This window comes from Uloborus diversus, chromosome 5 (assembly GCF_026930045.1).
Source record: "Uloborus diversus isolate 005 chromosome 5, Udiv.v.3.1, whole genome shotgun sequence".
NCBI lineage: Eukaryota > Metazoa > Arthropoda > Arachnida > Araneae > Uloboridae > Uloborus > Uloborus diversus.
Window position 1 is genome coordinate 160,697,424 of NC_072735.1, and position 22,266 is coordinate 160,719,689.

At 34.0% G+C, this 22,266-nt stretch overlaps 1 protein-coding gene across 1 annotated transcript in view; it reads right to left on the bottom strand.

Annotated features, from left to right (window-relative positions):
* LOC129223225 (cyclic AMP-dependent transcription factor ATF-7-like) overlaps positions 1–4,823 on the bottom strand; it is a 38,734-nt gene extending 33,911 nt beyond the window's left edge. Inside the window, exons 1-3 of the mRNA XM_054857790.1 lie at positions 4,700–4,823; positions 1,072–1,171; positions 459–583 (exon numbers count right to left, since the gene is read on the bottom strand). Of these exons, the coding sequence (XP_054713765.1) occupies positions 459–583; positions 1,072–1,171; positions 4,700–4,744 (270 nt within the window). The 5' untranslated portion in view covers positions 4,745–4,823. The remainder of the gene's footprint in view (positions 1–458; positions 584–1,071; positions 1,172–4,699) is intronic.
* Positions 4,824–22,266: the final 17,443 nt, after the last annotated feature.

The following is a 22,266-nucleotide window of genomic DNA, read 5'->3' on the forward strand; positions in this document are numbered from 1 at the left end:
CGTTTTGTCGCTAATTTTGAATTTAAACGTTACAAAAAGGAGGAAAATGAAATGTAATAAACATTTTTATGTTAACAAACGTCCAATTATTGTTCTTTTGCACCAAAAGAATTCACTTTTACAATCGAGATTTTTGTAAAGAGTTCAATTTTGCTGTTAGGATTTTTTTTTACTGGTTGCTTTTATTTTTATTTTATATCAATAAAATTTACAGTATCAGTCCCCCAATGAACTAACTACCAGGGAGGGAATGCTGAAGAACGGAAACATCATAAGTTTTTTTAAGCGATTCACCATTAAATAATCACAAAAAGTAAAATAAATTACTGATTGTGTGTAAAGTTTTGATTAAAACCGATTACTTTCAAAAAATGAAAAATGTCATTACAAAAATAGCAGACCAATACTTTGATATTCAAATTATTATAATTGTTTGGAATGTTACTAAATGTACTTACATCTGGTATATTAAGTGTATGATTAGCACCATTTGAATTGGCTTTTCGAAATGTGTCTTCAAAAGGATTATCGGGGTATCCATGCAAGATTTCATTCAAAAATCTAGTTGGAGTAGGGGTTTCATCTGAAAAGATACATCACAATTAAAAAACAACCAACAGTAAACACTGAATTCAAAAAGGTTAAAAGCTTTAAAACCATTGACACTTGCTAAAATTCAGCATCAAAGCAAACAAACATCAGAGTTTTTAGTTACATTAAACAGAATGTGAGAATAATAGATCATTAAACTATTCATTTACTTTAAAGATTCCTTTTCTCAGTATCAAAGTTTCTTTTCTTTTCTTTTTCTTTATAAAGAGACAGAAAAATCAGAAATTTGCAAAACATTAAATTTAAAAGTATTATTTACATATCTTAGGATACTGACTAGTTTTCTGAAGGAAGATCAACACGTATTCTAGCAAATAAAATTAAATCAATACTTCATTTAGATGCACACAACATATTGGTAATTCAGGTTTTGATTGGTTAAATTTAGTATAAATGATAATCCACCTTAAACTAGTTTCTTATTTGTTAGCATTTTAAATTTTAATGGATGAAACTTACCAACAAACATTGTTTTGAATCCAGCTGTTGTTGGTGTCAATGTCAGACAAAGTTCATGTTTTTTCTTATGGACAGAAAGATGATCCTCATTTGTGAATGACTGAAAAAAAAACATATTTCAAGGACATGCAATTATGGCATACATCGACATTAATTGATGATCTTCCAAGTAAAATATGAGCTCTAAACCAGATGACAAATAGGATAAAAATGATCTCCCCCCCCCCCCCAAGCTGAGATGATTAAAGAAAAAACAAAGAAGAAAAATTCAACTGAAAGCCTTGACACAGCATGTTACAACGCAATCCATCTTGATACCCCAAAACATTACCATGACTGTGCTTACTTCAACTCATTTTTGTATTTTGTGCAGATACATTTAAATTTTTATACATCACAAAAAACAGCAAATGGAAAATCATTCCCACATATTACCATATAATAAGAGATATTATCTCTTGATAGGATATTTATGATACATATCACTTCTCAAAGGTGTTGTTTTGCAGGAACCCTATAACTTCCATTATACATCACAAACATAGTTGGCTTGTACGGGGGAGGGGGTAATTATCCCCTTACTTCCAAAAGTAAAGGGACCATGCCCCTTTTCAATTGAACGTTACTTTAAAAATTAATGATCGATAAAAAAAAATAATTTTTTATGGGGTGGATTGGTTTATTTCACTAAAGTAAAGAGTAAAAATTCCCAACTTAATGAGCTTTTCTCGTATTATTTCAAAAGTACAAATGGAAATTTAAAATAGAAGGGAAGGGTCTACCCTCAGGGCCGATCCTAGGGTGTCGGCCGCCCGTGTGCAAAGACCTAATGTGCCGCCCCTCGAGTAATTTGCATATTTTGACTAATCTTTGAGACGTCCATACAAAGATTTCTTCAAATTTTGATATCAAGAGAAAAAAGAAAAAAATTAACAAACTAATAAAAAGGAAGAAAAGTTTTATAGTAAGAAACTTCGTAGTTACGTTTTACATCTTTGAAGAAAGTAATAGATAGCAAAATTTACTTGTCGTAAAAACGCATTTTATAGTCAGTCTTCGGTGACATCAGAGAAAGGACACAGAAGGGGGAATCAGGGGAGGAGGGATTGCTCCCAGAAAATTATCGAAACTGGCATACGAAAAATAGTTTTAGTAATCTTTGATTGTATTTGGTTGCAAGGAGAAAAGAGTCGGATATATTCAAGGTGCATGGAGAAATTTTCGAGATTGACGTCAAAAGTCGCAATTTTAGGAACTTTTTCGAGACTTCAGGGGAAAAGTAATGTTGGAGTTCTCTCCTAAAATTCTTTCAAAATTGAAATCAATTCAAAGCTATTTTTTGTGACTGTAGCTTAAGAAAGATTGGCGCTCTTCCCGAAAATTTTCCGAAACTGAAATTTTAAATAAGCAGTTTTGGGTTATCTTTGTTGACGTTGCTAGAGGGAGGGAGATTCAATCATCTCCCATCTAAAGTTTTCGAAATTGAAGTTTAAAACGCAAATTTAGGCTGTCTTTAGTGACAGTAGGGGATCTGGCGGCTTTCCTCCGGTAATTTCTCGGCACTATTGTTTCAAGAACTCCTTTTTGGCTATATTTGAAAATGATAGGGAAAACGTGAAAATATTCCGAACCGAAATGTTTTTCGGAACTAAAATCTATTTTAGGCTATTTTTAAGAAGGAAGGGTTTTGGGGCGCCCAAGCGGATATTTCAAAAAGCGCAATTTTACGTTATTTTTTGTGACATTAACAAAACTAGGAAGCTTCGGCGGATCTGTCGGATATTTTTTGATATTAATATCTGAAAAACACAACTATAGACTTTTGTCTACCTCACTTCGACGATTGATGGGTATATGCCCTCGCACTGTGAAAAGTTACATAAGACAGGCAGTTCTCCTCCAGGGTTTTTAAGAAATTGAAATCCAAAATCATATTTTAGGCATTGTTTGATAACGATGAGACAAAGAGCGGGCGGGGGTTCACGAACTGTTTTTTGAAACTGAAGTCGATATCAAACTGAAAGGGTTGGGATTAGAGGGTTCTCTAAAGACGCTAATTGAGACTATCTTTGGTAGTAATGTTTGGGAATGGATTTCGGGGTCCTCCATCGCAAAAATTTCGAACAAGAAATACGAAAAATGTCATTAAGCAATTTTTTATGACATTAAGAAGGGCTGTCCTCTGAAAACACATTTTTGATTTTAAAGCTAGCATTTTCAGGCTGTGTTTGATTAAGTTAAGGTGGAAGGGGTGAGTCAGAGATTTAATTGGGTCCTTTAAGATCGGTTGTTCAAACAGCAAAATTTTCCAAAATTAAAGTCCTAAAAACGCAATTTTAAGCCTTCTTTAGTATCGTCAAGGAGGTCATGGCATCTTTTTGGATTTTCGTTTTGGAGCTGCGTTTAAATTTACTACCCGGGGCAAGAGCCTTAATCTGAAACCGGGCAGATAATTTGTGATTTTAATTCGAAAAAAATGCTGTAAAGGGGGAAAATTACAAAATTTTAGTTTGTCATTCATATATGTTTGCTTCTCAGGGGAGTCGCAATTTTCCACTGTCTCTCCATGCATCCGCGATTGTTGAAAACAGAATTTGTTGTTTGAAATGCTTGTGAGAATATCGAATCAGTATAGCATTTTTTAATATAATATATAAAATATGTCTTCATTGTTTAGGTCTATAAAAGCTTGTAAACATTAGTGGCTGCCCTGGGCCTTGAGTGCTTCTTTTAGAAGGCACCCTTTCAAGCTTCAGGAGGGGGCCATTTCCCTCATCTCCCCTCCCCTGTATCCATGCCTGATTAACGGTTCTGTCACAAATTTTGCAGCCAAACGAAGCATGTGTGTAAAGAGTAGATATTAATGGACAATGAACGAACACAATGTTCCCTAACAATCTATTTTTCTTAAACTACGCTATGCTGTCGGTAAATCGGCACTTTGATAATTGAACATTTAAAATTCAGCATATTTATTTGACTTGTAAAATATCATGATATTTTCAATATTTATTTTTTCAACTACAACAGTATTTTCAATATAAATTACATTAATCATAGCAATATTATTCATTAATTATTAAAAATAACCAAAAAGTTAAGTACTGATGTATTTATACATCATTAATGTAAGAAAATTATATACAGCTTTTTTTTTTTTTTTTTAATTTTAATATTCATAAAATTCTTAGTAGGTGCCATTTTTAGTGCCTGATTTAATATTAAAAGTTGGTCAGAAAAAAGAGAATGTCTTATGACTGTACACCGACTAATGCATATTTTCTATTTCTGAATCCTGTGTAAAAGTAGCTTACAGAAGAAAATTTGTAAAACAGCTAAATGATAAATTAACTGCATTTAAATTGATAAAAATGCAAAATGAAATAAGACATAAATAATGAACAAAACTTTAATTTTAAGTCTACATACTGTAATAAAGAAAATAAAGTGATTTGAGGACGCATTTACTATTTAAAAGATTTTAGTTTGTGCTGATTGAAAATATAGGATATACATCAAAATATCATATATTTTCAAAAATATCATGATATTTTCGAACCCTGAGACACAGGTATGAATGCCAATACCATTTTTTGTGTAACATTTAAGCGTAATTGAGTAAACTTACCATATCACATTCTGCAATTGGACAAGAAAAAGGTTTTTCCTCCATGATTCAGAAAAACTTATTTCAAATTAGGATAAAATAATGTTTCATTTCAAAATCAGAATATACCTCTACCATCAAGTATACCTAGAAAAGAAATCAACCATTAAATGAAGATCAAAAAGAGAAGTTAAAACTAATACACTTACATAGTGGACAGTGGACATGAATTGTACATACAGTAAGTATGTAGAACCTCAAATTTGTAGAGTTTTAAAAAGTTTTACATTCACAAATAACCATCTTAAATTATGATAGTCTAGCTATAAATGAGCTAAATATTCACTTCATGTTTTGATAAACGTACAACTACTGCAAAGATTGTGCAATAAATAATAGCAATCTAATCATCTTGGCATATAAGAGGGGCTGAAATGGGGAAGAAGGCAAGTCATAAAAAGAAAATTTTACAAGCAAAACAAAAAGCGCCTGGCTAAGTATTGTGTACAACCTGCAAAGGCCATCGATCTACTGTTGCTTGTAGAAAATAAACCATTTTGCTGATTGGCTTACTGTTTATTCCATGCGATTAGCTTGAGCGTTTGCTGTGAAGGTAAAGCTACAATTACCTTTAAAGAAAAACAACATACTGCAAATTACTCAAAATGCCCATTTAGATTATCCATACTAAATGGAAAAATCTTAAATGAAAAAAACGATAAATTAGTAAAACTACAAAAACTTTTGAAAAAATTAATCAAAATACTGAAAAAATCCCAAGATCAATAGAAAAAACATCGAATAATGATAACTCAGAAAATTTTTCATTTGATAATCCAATTTTTAAACACTGACAACGACAATTAAAATATTAATACAAGAACTTGTTAAAATGAAAAATTCTCAAGTTCTTTAAATATCGTTATTACTTAGGTACTTTGTCTATTTCCCTTTATGGATAACTTTTAATAACAAAATTTAAAAATTAATCACAATTTAAAATTAATTACAAATTAATCACTGAATATAGTAATGATGTTCTTTTTTCTGAAGCAAACACTTATATGGCACAAGCCTAACTTGTGACCCTGAAGATTTAATTTCTAAGTTTTCCAACTTAAAAATCTATAAAACATAAAAAATATTATAATGAGACAAGATAAAGGGACCCTGAAATTCTAGATCTGTCCCCCACTCCCTCCCACCCACATTCAAAGAACCATTTTAAGTTAAAGTACCAAAGTAAAAAAAAAAAAAAAAACAGCAACAACTACCAATCAGTAAATTAACCAGGGTTCTACAGCATTTGCAGGTTCCCTCTTTTCTGAATGGTTTGAAACTGGTAAGTAATAAACTAATCCTTGTGAAAACAAAACTCAGGCCCCTTCAGTTTAGGTTTTATTGCCAATCCCAGTATGTGAATACCATATACAACCAAAGACACCCCAGGATAAAATTCCAACTGTGATAGTGAAGAGAATAAACGCTTTTTAAGATTGTAAAAATAAAGTTTAGAGACGTACCGAGTACTCGGTAACTACTCGGTACTCGGCCTACTCGGCCAATTTGCCGAGTACTCGGTACTCGGCCAAATTCTGATCAGATACTCGGCCAATACCGAGTAGTTGCAAAAAATTGAATATTGTCCGAGACAGATACTAAAATTTGTAAAAAAAAAGAGCAAGCATTATATTCTGCAATCATTTACAATTAAAATTTATAAGTCAAATTTAAATTTTGAGAATAATGAAGTTTGTAATGATTTAATGGAATACATCTTTATTTTAATGTCCCCAAAGTTAATAAAACTTATTTATTAAAAATTATGCAAAAAAGGTAAGTATAGAAGATATGGAATTTTCATATTAAAAATGGATTTTTGCTACAAACAAAAATTAGTTATAAAAAATATCAATACCTTTGCTTAAAAAATAAAAGGAAATAAAACAATGTTGAAAGAACAGTGCAGGAACTCTGCAGATACATGTTTTAACGTTACAAGGGATTCCTTTTTCAATGCACAAAAAGGAAGCTCATGGATTTAAAGGCATCCGACAAAAGTCTGATTTTTTTTGTCGAATGTCTTTACATTCTTTAGCTCACATGTTATGCACTGAAAAAGACGTTCCTGTACAGGGGGGGGGGGGGACAGAAACACGTGTCTGCAGTGTTCCTGCACATTTGTTTTATCTGCTTTTAAAGATTATTTATGTTTGGCAGACTAGAACTATAATTGATTGGTATACAGTGAAACCCCTCCTAACAGACACCCCTTAAAGGCGGACAATTTTTAATTCCCCAGTTCCAATGCAAATAACATTATTAAACCCCTGTCCTGCGAACACCTCTCTGCAGCGGACAAAAAAAAATATGTCCTGTTAGTGTCCGCATTAGAGTGATTTCACTGTAATTTGTTTTAATTCCAACTTGATTAATCATACCTTTTAACTATTTATTTTAAATTTTAAATTATTTTTTTGTAAAATTTTTGACACAAAATTTTTTTATAAATAATGCGTAATTAAATTTCAGCAGGAATTTAGCTTTAAAAACTATCATATGGACAATGAGGTCTATACTACTATTCCAATAAGTTCAAAATTCATCACATGTGTGTCGGTGGTTCTTCTTAAAACATAATTGGTACTTGGTAACTCGGCCGAGTAGTGAAAGGCCGAGTACTCGGTAACTCGGTACTCGGCCGAGTAGTGAAAGGCCGAGTACTCGGCACTCGGCTACTCGGCCAAAGTACTACTTGGTACGTCTCTAATAAAGTTAATACTATTTCTCATCAAATCTCACTAGCGCCTGTTTCACATGCTTCATATTTACTATTGATGGAGCATTGAATGATTTTTAAAATAAGTTTTGATATACTTTTCAACCCTAGTTCAATTCTAATAATAACATACATCAATATTTTTTACATGTTAATGTGAATTCGACTGAATAAAAGTGTTTAATTGAACAATTTCAAATAGAGTAAATTATTTTCTAAAACGCAGCTCAAAACATCACCTTTACTAGAAAACTTACTAAATAGTTACATGCAGTGGTTCAACCATGGAGGGGGCTAAAAACTTTCCCAGAGACAAAACAAATTCAGAAAGGGCCATGACCCTATTGACCAAACCAAAACGAAGGCCACGAATTTTTTTTATTTTGCCTCTCACTTTGAAAATTAAAAAAAAAAAGTTAAAAATGACTCCTCTTCAAATATGGCTGCCGCAAAAATCTTTCATCAAGCGAATATCCACCACCGTGGAGCCTATCATTTTTCTTTTATTAAAGGAAGACTTCTTTCAGTTTTCTTTATTTAATGTTATTTCTTAATTTGAGCAATTTTAGGTTGATCTGTTTCTTTTATCACTTACAAATTGAAACTGATTTTGTAGTTAGATAGAGAAGAAGCACAGAAGTCTATTTTATTCTTCCCTGAACGTTTATAAAGTTGATAAACAAAATAAAAACTGTGCAATACAGTTTCATTTATACAAAACTAAAAAATAATAATATTAATAAAAAAAATACATAAATTTGGAATAGTGGGGTGGGGGGGGGGATTCGGGGCTGTTGAAATTTCACTGATTTGGTGTCTCACTTCATGTGCCAGAGTTCCATAAAAATTTCTAGCCCCTCCCAAGAAAAAAGCCTCGGTGTGTCTTGAAGAAATATTTTCAGCATCGATTAAAAGGAAATTAAGTATCAGTCATAAAATAAAGTATTGTAGAATTAGAAATTTTAATGTATGACTGATGATTTTTAATACAATTCATTTCTAAATAATATCAATCCACATCAAGTTTGACCAAACAGTATTTAACCCTCTAGTTTGGAAGCGGAAATTTCAAAATAAATATTGATCACCAGCTAATAATTCTATTAACTGCAAAGAAAATAATATACAGAAAAAGTTAAAAAATGATCGTTTAACATTTTCTTTAAAAATGGGAACGTTTATGAAAATGTCATTTGAAAAGGGGAAAACAAAAGACAGGCCTAAAATTAATGGGTAAATAAATAAACAGCACCCTACGAGAATAAACTGATTACGCAATTTGTCATCCTACATCCCACTCAATCTCAATAAAAGAACAGCTCTGAAAATGTACAATGGATGCTATTTAAAATTCTGTGAATGTTTGAAAAATGTAAAGATAGTACAGGGAATATAAAATTTATTTTTTTTTTTGAATTCTTTACAAACGTTTATTTGGTTCATTTTTAATGCAGTGGACTTACAAAGTTTTAAAATGATGTAAAGAAAAATAAGCTTACCTAATTATGAGAGCAACATTTCGTTCCCCATAAGAAACGAAAACATACTGATAAATACAAAACTCCTAATGCAAACTAATTTGATAAAATATAAAATTTAATTTATTAAAAATTTGTAAATATTTATAGAGAAACAAATGTCACACATTAATACAGAGAATTTGTTGCCAATCTAGGAAACTAAATCTGAAACCGATACTATCTAGCTCTTACAAGGCTCAGATTAAATACAAGACTCTATTAACATGACGTCACAGTGGGTATTGGACGACAACGCCGAGGGAAAAAAAAGGTGGAGAGAATGAAGCTTTCAAATTTTGAAACAAGTTTCTCAAGTATTGGAAGAAAAAAGTTTTTTTTTTTATTGAGCAATCACGATTGCTTATTGCTTTCATTTGACTGTTTTTGGCGTGCTATCATTTTTCCCACCGGCGCGGCGCCACCCTCTGCCAGCACCACCCGTCGCGGCGGCCGGCCTCACGATGCTGCTCCTCTACGAAAACCGTCTCCAGGTTGCGTCCATATCCTACACACACACGCATACATACACGCACCAACACACACGCACACACATACACAAACACCACCATACACACACATACCCCTACACACATACACAAACACATACACACACGCATGCATACAGACACCTACACATGCACACAAATACACACAACTGCCCACACATTCATGCCTGCACACAGACACAAACACATATGCTTACACACACACACATACACATACCCCCCCCCCCACGCACATACAAACACACACTCGTGATTGCGAAAAACATAATTTGAATTCAAGATGACAAAATTCAAATTATTTTTTTTTTCACTCGTTTCAAGTAAAACGTGTCTTTCTTTCGTCATAGTTGAACCATGTGATTCTGTTGTAAAAGAACGATGAGCCGTTCACTTGGAATGAAATTCGTATTTTTCAATAGACTCTAAACCTTTTAGTTCGTCATCCCAAACTCGGTAAAAACTCGCATTTTATTTTATTTATCTCTTTTATCAGAACCTTTCACACAATCGCAAATCAGTTTAAAATCTAAACATGTTCATCGTGCATATAACATTTAAAAAATAACAGAATTGAAAAAAAAAAAAAAAAAAAAGAAGAAATACTATACACTTTTCATAATGCAACTCAAAAGGACAAAATAACTTTGCTGGGTTAGAAAGGACAATTTCAGTACTCCAGTAATTTTCAATTTTTCGAAGAAAATGACACCTCAAACGAAGAAAAGAGCGTTCAAGTCATCTACAGAATTTTCTTTCATCATTATCTATTTTTCAACCATAAATTTCAGTGTTGAAACATGCATATTTTTCTTAATAGGAAAGTTTTGTTTGAAATGACTTGAGCCGCACTTTTCTCCGTTTGTGGTGTCATTTTCTTGGAATAATTGAAAATTACAGGAGTACTGAAATTGTCTTTTCTGACCCAGAAAAGTTATTTTGTCCTTTTGAGTGCATTATGAAAAGTGCTTAGCCTTTTTTTTTTAAAATAATTCTGTTATTTTATTCTTTTTAGTGTAAATGTATTTCAGAAATAGAATAATGTTACCATCACGAAACTTCACCGTATTTTTTTCCTACAAGGGCACTAATAGTAATGCATTTCATGCTTGCTTCAAAAAAAGCCTTGATTCAAAATTTTCACTATGATTACTATTAACATTACGGTTGTAAGGAAACAAAATTTGTAACAATGGGTTCTATATTCAAACATTAAATGGGGAAATTACATGAAATTAACTGGTTTCCATCCTAATCGAAAATAATAATTTTATTTTCAAATTTAGTTTTTTGGCGTTAAGTTGTACCTTAAGATTAATTAAATCGTTCAGTGAAAACCCGAAGTCTCTTAAGTGGTCTAGTTGCTGCGATCTAAGTAAAAGCAGGCCTCAGATTTTTTCCGTGACAATCAGGCCAAGTTTAGCAAAAGTGCCTAATAAAATGCGTTTCTTAATCGCTACAAACTTAAACACTGACTAAATATCCGCAAACGAAAAGCTAAATGAATAATGAATTGTTGTCACATCCACATCATGGGTGTAAGGTAAGGTCAGGGGCGGACTGCGTCTCTCAAGAGGGCACCAACCTTAACTACCAAAGGGCGAGAAATAAATAAATAAATAAAGGCGCACAGGTTTGAGGGCGAAAAAAAAAAAAAAGGCGCAGACGTTTGAGGACGAAAATAAAGTAAAATATTTTTTTTTAAACGAGCTGAAATATGCATCACATGACTTCCTTTTACGCCAATTTAATGATAATAGTGCCTCGAGTAAGCAAAGAAACACTTTAAATATTTTTACTCTAAGTTTGTTACGAACAAACTTAGTCAAAAAAAGTCAAAAAAAGCCAAAAGTTGTCAAAAAAAGTTTTATACAGATTAATTTTCCCAATATTGGACATCTTAATGTGATTCAATGGTTAACTCTCTAAATATCGTCAATAGCGGCCAAAATGAAACTAGATTTAAAAAAGGGGAAAAACCCTCCAAATTTCTCGCCAAGTTGGCGAAAAAACTTGGCGACCGAAAGCTTGGTGATACTCGCCAAGTCTTTGCCAAAGTATAGCATCACTTGAGTTCACATTGAAATTAAAAATGACCCCCCCCCCCCACAAAAAGGTGTAAATGACCTTCTTTGGAACATCCGAATGCAACCAAAAGCGGAGGTGCACAACTAGACCGCACTAGGAGTCTACGTACCGAATTTCAACTTTCTAGGACATACCGTTTTTGAGTTATACGAGATACATACGCACATACACAAACACACATACATATGTACATACGGACGTCACGAGAAAACTCGTTATAATGAAATCATGGATCGTGAAAATAGATATTTGGTGCGTCTATACGTTCTTAAGCAAACAAACACGTTTGGTGGGGTTGAAAAAAAAAACGCAATATTCATTTGGGGGGAGTAAAAATTGAATTTTGACATCTTGAATTCAAATTATATTTTCCACAACTACGCGCGCGCGCGCATGTGTGTGTGTGTGTATAGGCGCGTGTGTGTGTGTGTGTAGGCGTGTGTGTGTGTGTGTAGGCATGCGTGTGTGTATGTAGGCGCGTGTGTGTGTGCACGTGCAGGGCGTAGACGCCACCACCCAGGTTTGGTCTCGCTCACGGAGGCCGGAGAACGGTGGAGTTCGCCAAGTTAAGGGAGTACGCCCACGTATAAGGTCCATAATCGATTACACTCGTATATATGCTTTCCTGAGAAAAGCTCAGAAATCAATTATTTTTAATGGCTACTAGTCGCCTTTAAATAGACACCTATAAGATGCTGAAAATGAAAATAAGGCCATTCAAGACAATATCATTATAAATTGTGCTGTCAGTTTGGGCAAAAAAAAAGTAGGTGTTGTTGTGCTAAAATTTCAAGATGATACGCTGACAGCTGCAAACATAAATTATTGAAATCAAACAGACGTTGAAATGAAACGAGCTGATGTGCTCATCACATGACTTCCTTTTACGCCAATCGAATGATAATAGCGCTTTAGAGTAAGCAAGGAAACGCTAGATATTTTCACCCCTAGTTTCTTGCGAACCGAAGCAAAAAAAAAAAAAACGTTTTACACAGATTTATTTCCCTATTATTGGCAATTTTATTGTGATTCAGTGGTTAACTGCTTAAATATCACCAACATTGGCCGAATAAAAACCAGATTAAAAAAAAAAAAAAAAAAAAAAAAACTCGCCAACTTTTTTTGCCAAGTTGGTGACAAAACTTGGCGGCAAAAAGTTTGGCGATATAAAGGTGTAATAGACCCTTTTAGGACCATCCAAATGCAACTAAAAGGGAAGGTGCACAACTAGACCGCACTGGGAGTCTACGCACCAAATATCAACTTTCTAGGACATACCGTTTTTGAGTTATACGAGATACATACGCACATACACACATACACACGTACATACGGACGTCACGAGAAAACTCGTTATAATGAATTCATGGATCGTCAAAATGGATATTTCGTGCGTCTATACGTTCTTAGGCAAATAAACACGTGCGGTGGGGTTGAAAAAAAAAACGCAATATTCATTTGGGGGCGAGAAAAATGGAAATTAAAGCCGATTTTTTGGGTGGAATTGTTTTTCGAAAATACAATACTTCCTCCTTTGTAAAAGGAAGTAAACAGACTAGAGGCTACTGAGTAACAAGAAGTTCCGACAAAACTAAACGAGTGTACCGCATATCAACAGTGACTTTCTTATATCTAATCAATATCTGCTTTATTAGCTAAGACAGCAAATTATGTCAAATATACTTTTTTAACATTTTAAGTTGATTTCTAGAAAAAAATATTCTTTGCTCATCTGACGAAATAGATACGTAAAAAATACATGGATGAGCAAATAAAGTAGAAGCACCTTTTAAACAATGCAGCTAATATCTTCATTTCTATAAAACGAATCTTGAATCATTTTCAACAAGAAAAAAAATAATAAAAAGCTCATCAAAACAAATACATCTATTCAAAAAAAAAAGTTTTCTTTTTTCTTTAAGTTCTTTTTTCCGCGTAAAAACAAAGCTCATCAGCATTTATTTTCTCCCTCTTGCCAAAAATTAAAAAAAAAAAGTAATTAAATCTATCTTCTTTATCTTTATCTTTACTAATAATAAAGCTGAAAGTCTGTCAGGATCTCTGTGACACGCATAGCGCCTAGACCGTTCGGCCGATTTTCATGACATTTGGCACAAAGTTAGTTTGTAGCATGGGGGTGTGCAACTCGAAAATATTTTTCGAAAATTCGATGTGGTTCTTTTTCTATTCTAATTTTAAGAACAAAATTCTCATAAGATGCACGAGTAAATTACGAAATTATCATTACGGGAAACCGTGACCAAGCCAATTGGCGAGAAAATTCACCATACATTATATGTAAATGTACAGGCGAACCAAAAGACCTTTTACTTTTCTATTACGGGCAAAGCCGTGCGGGTACCACTAGTAAATAATAAACAAATAATAATAAAATGCCCCCTTGAAAGGAAAAGAAAATATCATTTAAAAAAAAGTCGTCTGTACAGCTTTTTCTATTTTATTTTAAAGGATTAAAAGGACTCCAAATCTCCCTTATTTTTCATTGTCATCAATAATCATTATTTCACAATAAAAACCAGAGCTGCAGAGTCAGAATCGGGGAGTTGGAATAATTTTGGGGTAAAGGAGTCGGATTTGGAGTCTGGAGTCGAAGGTTTTAAAATTCAAAGAATCGGAGTCGGTCATTTTCCCTCAAAGTCCGCAATCTGCCAGTGCTTTCGGAGTAGGAGTCTGACTGCTTTCTGGGGTAAAAGCAGGTCCGACGAGAGGCTATGTCTGCCTAGTCGGAATAAGGGGCCGTCTCTTGAGGGGGGCGTAACTCGGAGTCGGAGCAGTATAAATTTGACAAGTTTTATGAAGGGGGGCGGAGACTAAATTGACAAGGGGTCCGACTTGGCTCACGGCGGACCTGGGTAAAAGAGAACTCTGCCTTTCTGCCAAATCTGCGGAATCAGAATCGGAGTCGTCGAGTCGGGGTTGGACGAATAGTTGGAATAATTTTGGGGTAAAGGAGTCGGATTTGGAGTCTGGAGTCGAAGGTTTTAAAATTCAAAGAATCGGAGTCGGTCATTTTCCCTCAAAGTCCGCAATCTGCCAGTGCTTTCGGAGTAGGAGTCTGACTGCTTTCTGGGGTAAAAGCAGGTCCGACGAGAGGCTATGTCTGCCTAGTCGGAATAAGGGGCCGTCTCTTGAGGGGGGCGTAACTCGGAGTCGGAGCAGTATAAATTTGACAAGTTTTATGAAGGGGGGCGGAGACTAAATTGACAAGGGGTCCGACTTGGCTCACGGCGGACCTGGGTAAAAGAGAACTCTGCCTTTCTGCCAAATCTGCGGAATCAGAATCGGAGTCGTCGAGTCGGGGTTGGACGAATTTTGGGGTATAGGAGTCGGAGGCCCTAAATTCTATCAGCCGAAGTCGGGAGTTCCCTTCTACTCCGCAGCCCTGCGAAAAACATTTGCTCTTTGAATTCATTTCATTTTGATTCAGTCATATTTATTTTTCACGTGAGTCAATGCTATAAGCGATATGGTATTTCGAACTTTGTGTGTGTGTGTGTGTGTGTGTGTGTGTGTGTGTGTGTCGAAACAAATCTTCAAATTTTTTGGTGTCAAAAAATATTTTTAAATTGCCCTTAATGTTAAAATATTTTGAACTGGTCAAAAAATACCATGAAAGTAGCTAAATCAAGAAAATAACTTTTCTATATACATGTTTTTCATCAAGAGCGTTTTTCAACAAAGGTTGTTTGAAGTAAATCCGCCTATAAGTGTGGGATTTGTGCCAAGTTTCCCAGTACGCGCTAGTGTTACGGTTTTTTAAACTGTTCAAAATTAAAATTGATCAAAAAAATTGCTCAAATCAAAAAGATATTTTCTGTACATGTTCTTCATCTGGAGCTTTTCCCAACAAAGTTTGTTTGAAGCAAATCCACCTTTTATAGTTCAGGATTTCTATTTGCTTTAAATTTCTCCGTTAGGCGCTAACGTTAAGTTTTTTTTTTTTTTTTTTTTTTGAACTGTTCAAAATTCATCTTTAGGAGAGTGAAAATTATACATTTGCAGAATGGAACTCCAAATTTTGCCGAGTAGGACTCCGAATTTCGCCGAAGGATGATAATTTTGCCGAATCGTCAGGCAAAGTTTGCCGAATAGGAAAATTTTGGGAAGGTCACAGTAAAACCTCCCGTCGGGGTGCCTTGCCTCCGATCACGACTGCAGTGTCTTTGAAGAAGTGGCCACAAAAAAATTGACTTTATAATTGTTAGCGAATGAACTCCTGTTTACCTCAAAGATTATGGAAAAAATAACAGCACCCAGTTTATTTTCCCATTAGGTTGATGAGGGTAGATAACCGTAAAATACACAATCAGTATAGAAACTCAAAAAGTTCAATACGAACAATAATCAAACTGTGGTGCCCGTAAGTCACATGCGATCCCTGTATCACCCAAATGTAATCTAACATTATGTAAAAAGAAAAATGACAGAAAAAAATTTATTATGCTCTGAATTCATGTAAAATACACCCAAAGGTGTAATTTACATCGTAATTTAAGCTCCCGAAATCACTAAAAGAATGAAAAACTTAGGTTTCCATTTACCCCAGATTACAGGATTTATTGGTTAAATCGACAATAAAAAAACTTACACTGCTCATCAGAAATAGCTAAGAAGGTGAAATTCATAAAATCAGAACTAAATGTTTTTAGCCATTTTCCGTCACATGACATGGAAAACTTGTTGAAACCAATTACTTCTCACTTGTAGATTCATTTTCTTTCCTGATATATGATTCTATAAAATGATATAATCAAGAGTTATATAACATATTATAAATCAAGAATTTTACATTTACCTTAAATACAAATACAAAGTCAAACTGCATAAAATATCATTACTAAGGGACTGGTCATTTATTACGGCCAGGGGGGTGCCGGAAGCTGAGCATCTATTTACTAAATAAATTACGTGACCCCTCTTCAATATTCTGTTTTATTTTTATGACCCCTCTATGAAATTTTAAATATTTTCATGACCCCCCCCCTCCACCAACATTTATATTATAAGATTTATTTTTTAATCAGCATACAGCAGCATATGTATTTTTTCAGCTTATAAATCAGTGTTCGGAAAACTATTAATCAATTTTATTTCCCATTATACAAATCAGTTCAAAAAAAAAATTCTGTGTACATATAAAGAAATAGCTAAGAGCTATTTCATCTAACGGACACAAAACAAAAATTTAAAGCAACAAAGTAAGATAAAATATATAGTGTCCCGCAACTTTCTTTGGGAAGACTAACTCAATTATCAGAAGTTAAGGTGCTATTATAGTTATTAGTTTGTTTTTTTTTTTTTTCATTTCAATATGGCATTAGTTAACAAAACCTTCAACACTTGAACTTTTCATCTCTATTTCAAATTATATATAGATGAAATAGTACATAAAACATAGTTAAATTTCTTAATAAACGTCTAAAATCTATGCTTTTTGCAAAATATTCAGCTGTCTACCATTAAACATTTCAAATTGTCACCATTAAACAATTTTAATAATCCTGAAATAAGATTTGGATTATTTCAGAATCAACATGAATGATAATTTTATTAAATACAATTTTTAGTCCGAAATAATAAGAGAAACATTAACAATTATGAGCTAAACATTTGCAGAGAGTTATGCATAATAAAAACAGCCTAAGAAATAAAGTAATGCAATTTTTTTAGATGCAATGAACAGATGAATCATAACTTCTGATTTTTAAAAAGCATGACATACTTTAAAGAAAGGGAAGAGGAATCTCTGTGCCAATGGTTACTAAAAACCATATATACAAAATAACTGAAATATATGTTAACTTGTGATAAGCTATATAAATTTAAATGTTTTCCAAGTCCCTGCTAATCGCCTACTTCTAGTATGGGTTTGGATCTCTTTCCCGTAATCTTGTAAACTTCCATCACTGTTATCATCATCAGTAGAAGAGTCATTAATGACTTTTAACACCTCATCATTATCACTTTTTGCAGAATACTCATTATTATCAGAGTCTGACAATTCTGTATCTTTTATATTTTTAAATGGCACGTTGGGGAACCAACTGGAAGCTATATGATTCTCCATAATTTTCATTTTTTGGGCTTTGAAAGTTTCATTAAGTTAATTAAACCATGATGATGCAGGTACTTATTTAAAATATTGACACGGAGCTGTCTTAACTCGCGATTTTCATACAGTTCCACCCAACAAAACTCTCCATAATCTTTTTTACTGTCTTCTTCCTTTTGCTGCACATTTGAAGCATGTCTCTTTTTTTTGGAGGAAATCAGGATGCTTGAGTCTTTCAAGGTCAAATTGTTTTTCAACAATAAATTTTGTTGAAAAAGCTTCCACAAAATTTTGGTCTTCAACTTGACCTAAAGCAAAAGCTTTCTTCAACTGTATTCTTGGTTGGAAATCATCCACACTTCGGACTTAATCACTAATAGATGTTGGTGTGACTCTGACATCCATATACCTAAAACTGGGCAATTTTGATGTGTCTGGCACAGAAGCAGGTATACTGCTTAGTTTTGGCCCAACAAAAGGATATTTTAAACAATAGTCACAAGTATAACCCAATTTTGTTAGGCAGGACTCTTTAAAAAATTTTAAAAATTTCTCTCCTTTCCTGAAATGTAAATTCATAAAAGATTTTAATGCCTTAAAATATGAGAGATCTTTCATTTTTTCCTTAAAATTATCAGTGTGAAAGAACTGATCACATGCTTGTTTGGAAACAAAACCTTTTAAGCATCCTCCAGGGCCAGGAACGTGCAAAAAAACGTCCGAAATTCCTCTGAGCCTAAAAGACAGAAAATGGACTCAAAGGGCACAATGGATTTTTTCCCCCCCAAGAAAAGCAGCTGAGTGGAAGAAGTTTTTTTTTTTTTTGTCATGTCTCAATTATTATTTTCTTGTGTATTTTAGTTTCAAAGTAAACTTTTCTTACTTCTATCTGTTTTTCTCTGTTACAAAAATAGTTTACAGTATGAAAATCTTTTTCTTTCTTATTAAGATCAAAATTAAATAGATTGATTAATTTTCTCCAAAACAAAAAGGCTAGCGAAAAACATATTATTAACAATTTACTGTATGAGAAGCAGTTTTTGAATAGGGGGGGGGGGTAGCGCTAACAAATAGCATTTAACTGAAATATTGTTGGATTGTTGACCTGCCTTGCCTTTCCAAATTTTACAACGTGCACCTAGAGTAAACAACTTTTGGGTACCCCTAAATTTTGCTACACCTTATTATTATTTTTTTTTCAAACGTATGACAGGAAGAGTGGATTCAACTTTCTGGCTTGGTATGGAGTCATTACTAAATGCATACAATATGAATCTATACCGTATGAATCTTATTTTATTGTCACTTAGATAGGGGGTTCGGAGGTTTCTCCTCCAGAAAATTTTCGAAATTGTAGTTTTAAAACCAGTTTTAGACGATCTCTGGTGATGTTTGGGGGATACAAGGTTTGGTGTGTCCTTCCCGGTAATTTTTCAATATTGAAACTTTAAAAGCGCAATTGTAGATAGTTTAACGTTGTGTGAAAGAGGGATTTCCTTTGATTTAAAAATTGTAATTCTAAAAACGCAGTTTCAGACTATCTGTGGTAATGTTAGGGAAAGAAGAGATCCTAGGGCTTGCCCCAGGAAAATTTTCAAAATTAGAGTTTTAAAAACGCTATCTACGGTTGGGGGAAAAGCAGTTTTATGAAACTGAAGCTCTAAAATTGCAATTGTAGCCGACCTCTGTGACGTTAAGAAAACAAGTTTTCGGAAGCTCTCCCGGAATTTTCTCGAAATTAAAGCCCTGAAAACCAAATTTAACACGATTTTTTTTAATAATGTTGACGAGGGGAGTTGGAGGGGCGCTCCACTTAAATTTTCGAACTTGTAGCTTTAAAAACGTAGTTTTGATAGATCTGGATAATGTTAGTAGAAGGTGAATTTCGGTGCCATTCCTCCGGCAATTGTTTGAAATTGATACTCCAAAAACGCAATTCTAGGCTTGTCTTTGACCATGTTAAGGAAAAAGGGGGAATTCAGGGACTCTCTCCAATAAATTTTTCAAAATTGCAGTTCGACAAACGCAGTTTTAGATGACTCTTGATGATAAAGAGGGTGTTATTGTGGCGCTACAGTGGGGCCGCTCTGATGGAAGTTTTCCTAAATTGAAGTTGCATATCCGAAAAAGATGGATCAGACACACCGTGACAGATATGTTTCGGAAATCCTTAAAGATGGATGCAGCTATTCAGCACACATCAAAAATCAGAACTCGAGAATTTTAATGAATCAAATATCCTTCTATACATGTCAGATACAGAAGAAAGTAAATGTGATTTACGAAACATAATTTAAACACCTTAAGAACAGACTGTTCTACCTCCATCAGCGGAAACCAACATCGCTGAAAGTTTTAATAAAAATCGTCTAATGATAAATTGAAACAATCAGTTTAAAAATGGTAGAGAAGATGGGAGTCAAGTGAAATGAGACAGAGAGAGAGAGAGAGAGAAATTCTTCACAAGCTTAAGCTCGTTAATGAAGAAAATATATTAATTGTCAATTGGAGGGATAAAAAATATGTTATTCGCAAACTTCAAAACTAGTTCTTAACGATTGTCGAGGTGCAAATGAATCAATAAAAGACTAGAGCATACTGGTCAGAGTTATTACAAACAACAAATCAAATCGTCTGATCCTGCCTTGAAACGGACACCAACTCCATGCCGTCTGTGATGTTCCCTTCATTGAAAAAGAGACACGGTCATTTAATTTTGGAAAGAGTACCAGAGCCGTCGCTAGGTCAAAAAACTGGGGAGGGGGGACGCTTTTGGCGGCCCGTTAAATGCTTCAAACGCATGTTCCAATATGCAGATAGAGAGAATGTTTGGTTTCTGGTTTAGCAGGGATAGTCATATTACTAGACCAATATTCATTTAAATGTAAGGATAATATTCAGTCAGAACTAGAGAATGCCGGAGGATTACCTTCTTGCATTATTTCGAAATTGAAGACATAAAAACGCAGTTTTAGACTATATTTTAATTTTGGGAGGAAGAGGAGGTCCAGGATAGCCTGTCCCGATAATTTTTCCAAATTTAAGTTCTCAACACATCGTACGTTATATTTAATTATGTTCAGAAGAGGGGTTCCGGGGCTTACCTCCGTGAATTTTCAAGATTGTTATTTGAAAAACACAATTTTTACACGACCTATGGTGATGTTAAGAGAGGAAGAGAATCGGGGGTCATCGTTCTATAATTTTTCAAAATGCAAACGTCAAGCACGCATTCCCAATTGTGAATTATTTGTGATTATGACACGCAAAGGGGGGGGGGGGGTCTGTTTGCTCTCCCCCGGAAAAAATCTGAAAATTGTAGTATAGGCAGATATACGCACTCTGCGGAAGAGTGTCGTGAAGAGTGCAATGTACTGAATACATTTTTTTTTGTGTTAATAAAAATGTTTGAAGCGTACATTTCCGCGGCCCTTACTTAGATACTCTTGACAAAAGAGAATCATTGGATGTTCCTAATTTGTATTTTAAAATTACATTTTCTATTCAAATTTGACAGAAAAAATACTTTTTGTCGCTATTATTTCACTTGTTCATTTATAATTACTATTTTAATTTTTTAAAACAACAAAGAGTTTTCCTTTTTCTTCGTTAGTTGCATCGCTAAAATGAAATTGTCGGCCGCACTTCTGTAGAAAGGGGGGGGGGGCTTGCTACGGCGACGACCCTGAAAAGTACGCGGAAAAAGTATTATATTAATGCATCTATTTCTTGTTGAATAAGTTTAAATATTTTTTCCTTCCAAAATTCAAAAATTTCATGTTCTAAATTAAAAAAAAAACCTTCTGGAAAAAAGGTTCCCCCCCCAAAAAAAAATTTTGATGGCACAACCCCTCCTGTGGGCACCCCTGCCTCTCCCCTCAAACTAAATTTTCACGGCCCCCCCTCAAGCAACATATTTTCCCCATGACCCACCCTTAAATCATACCTGATTTTTCGTGACCCCTCAAGATAGCTTCCGCCCCCCCCCTAGCTATAATAAATGACCACTCCCTAATTGCAATCCATTCACGTGACTTTCTGTATCTTGATCTGGTCAGTAACTGATAAATAATTTTATCATTAAAGTTGAGAAAAAAAATTCAAACATTGTCAGATATTTTATTTTTTTCCTTTCAAGTGCAAAGGATTTAATTATAATGATTCATTTTAATTAGATTCTTTTTGAACAATATTTCATGTCGTGTAAAACAGGGATTTCCAACTTGTAAGCGTTTGAGGGCTGCAGCTATAAAATCAAAGGCGCAGTAGCGACCCGCAACACAATTATAGCCATAATCAAAACACCATTTTGGGGAGGAAGAGGAGGAGATATTGAACATTGTAGTAATAATTATGTTTCACAAAAAGAAAAAAAAAAGAAAAAGAAACCTTTGCAAAAAAAAAAAAAATATATGATGTGTACAATAGAAAAACTGAGATGGTTGACTTGAAACACCGAAAACGATGTCCACATAAAGCTTTGTCGTTCAAAATCTCAACGATTTCACGCATAAATAGTCAGTAAAATATGATATTCATTAGTACACACCATTTGCTTTGAGGGGTCATGTCAGCCTAATTGGAAACTAGGGGCCTGGGTCTTGGGGGGGAGGGGGACGACATTG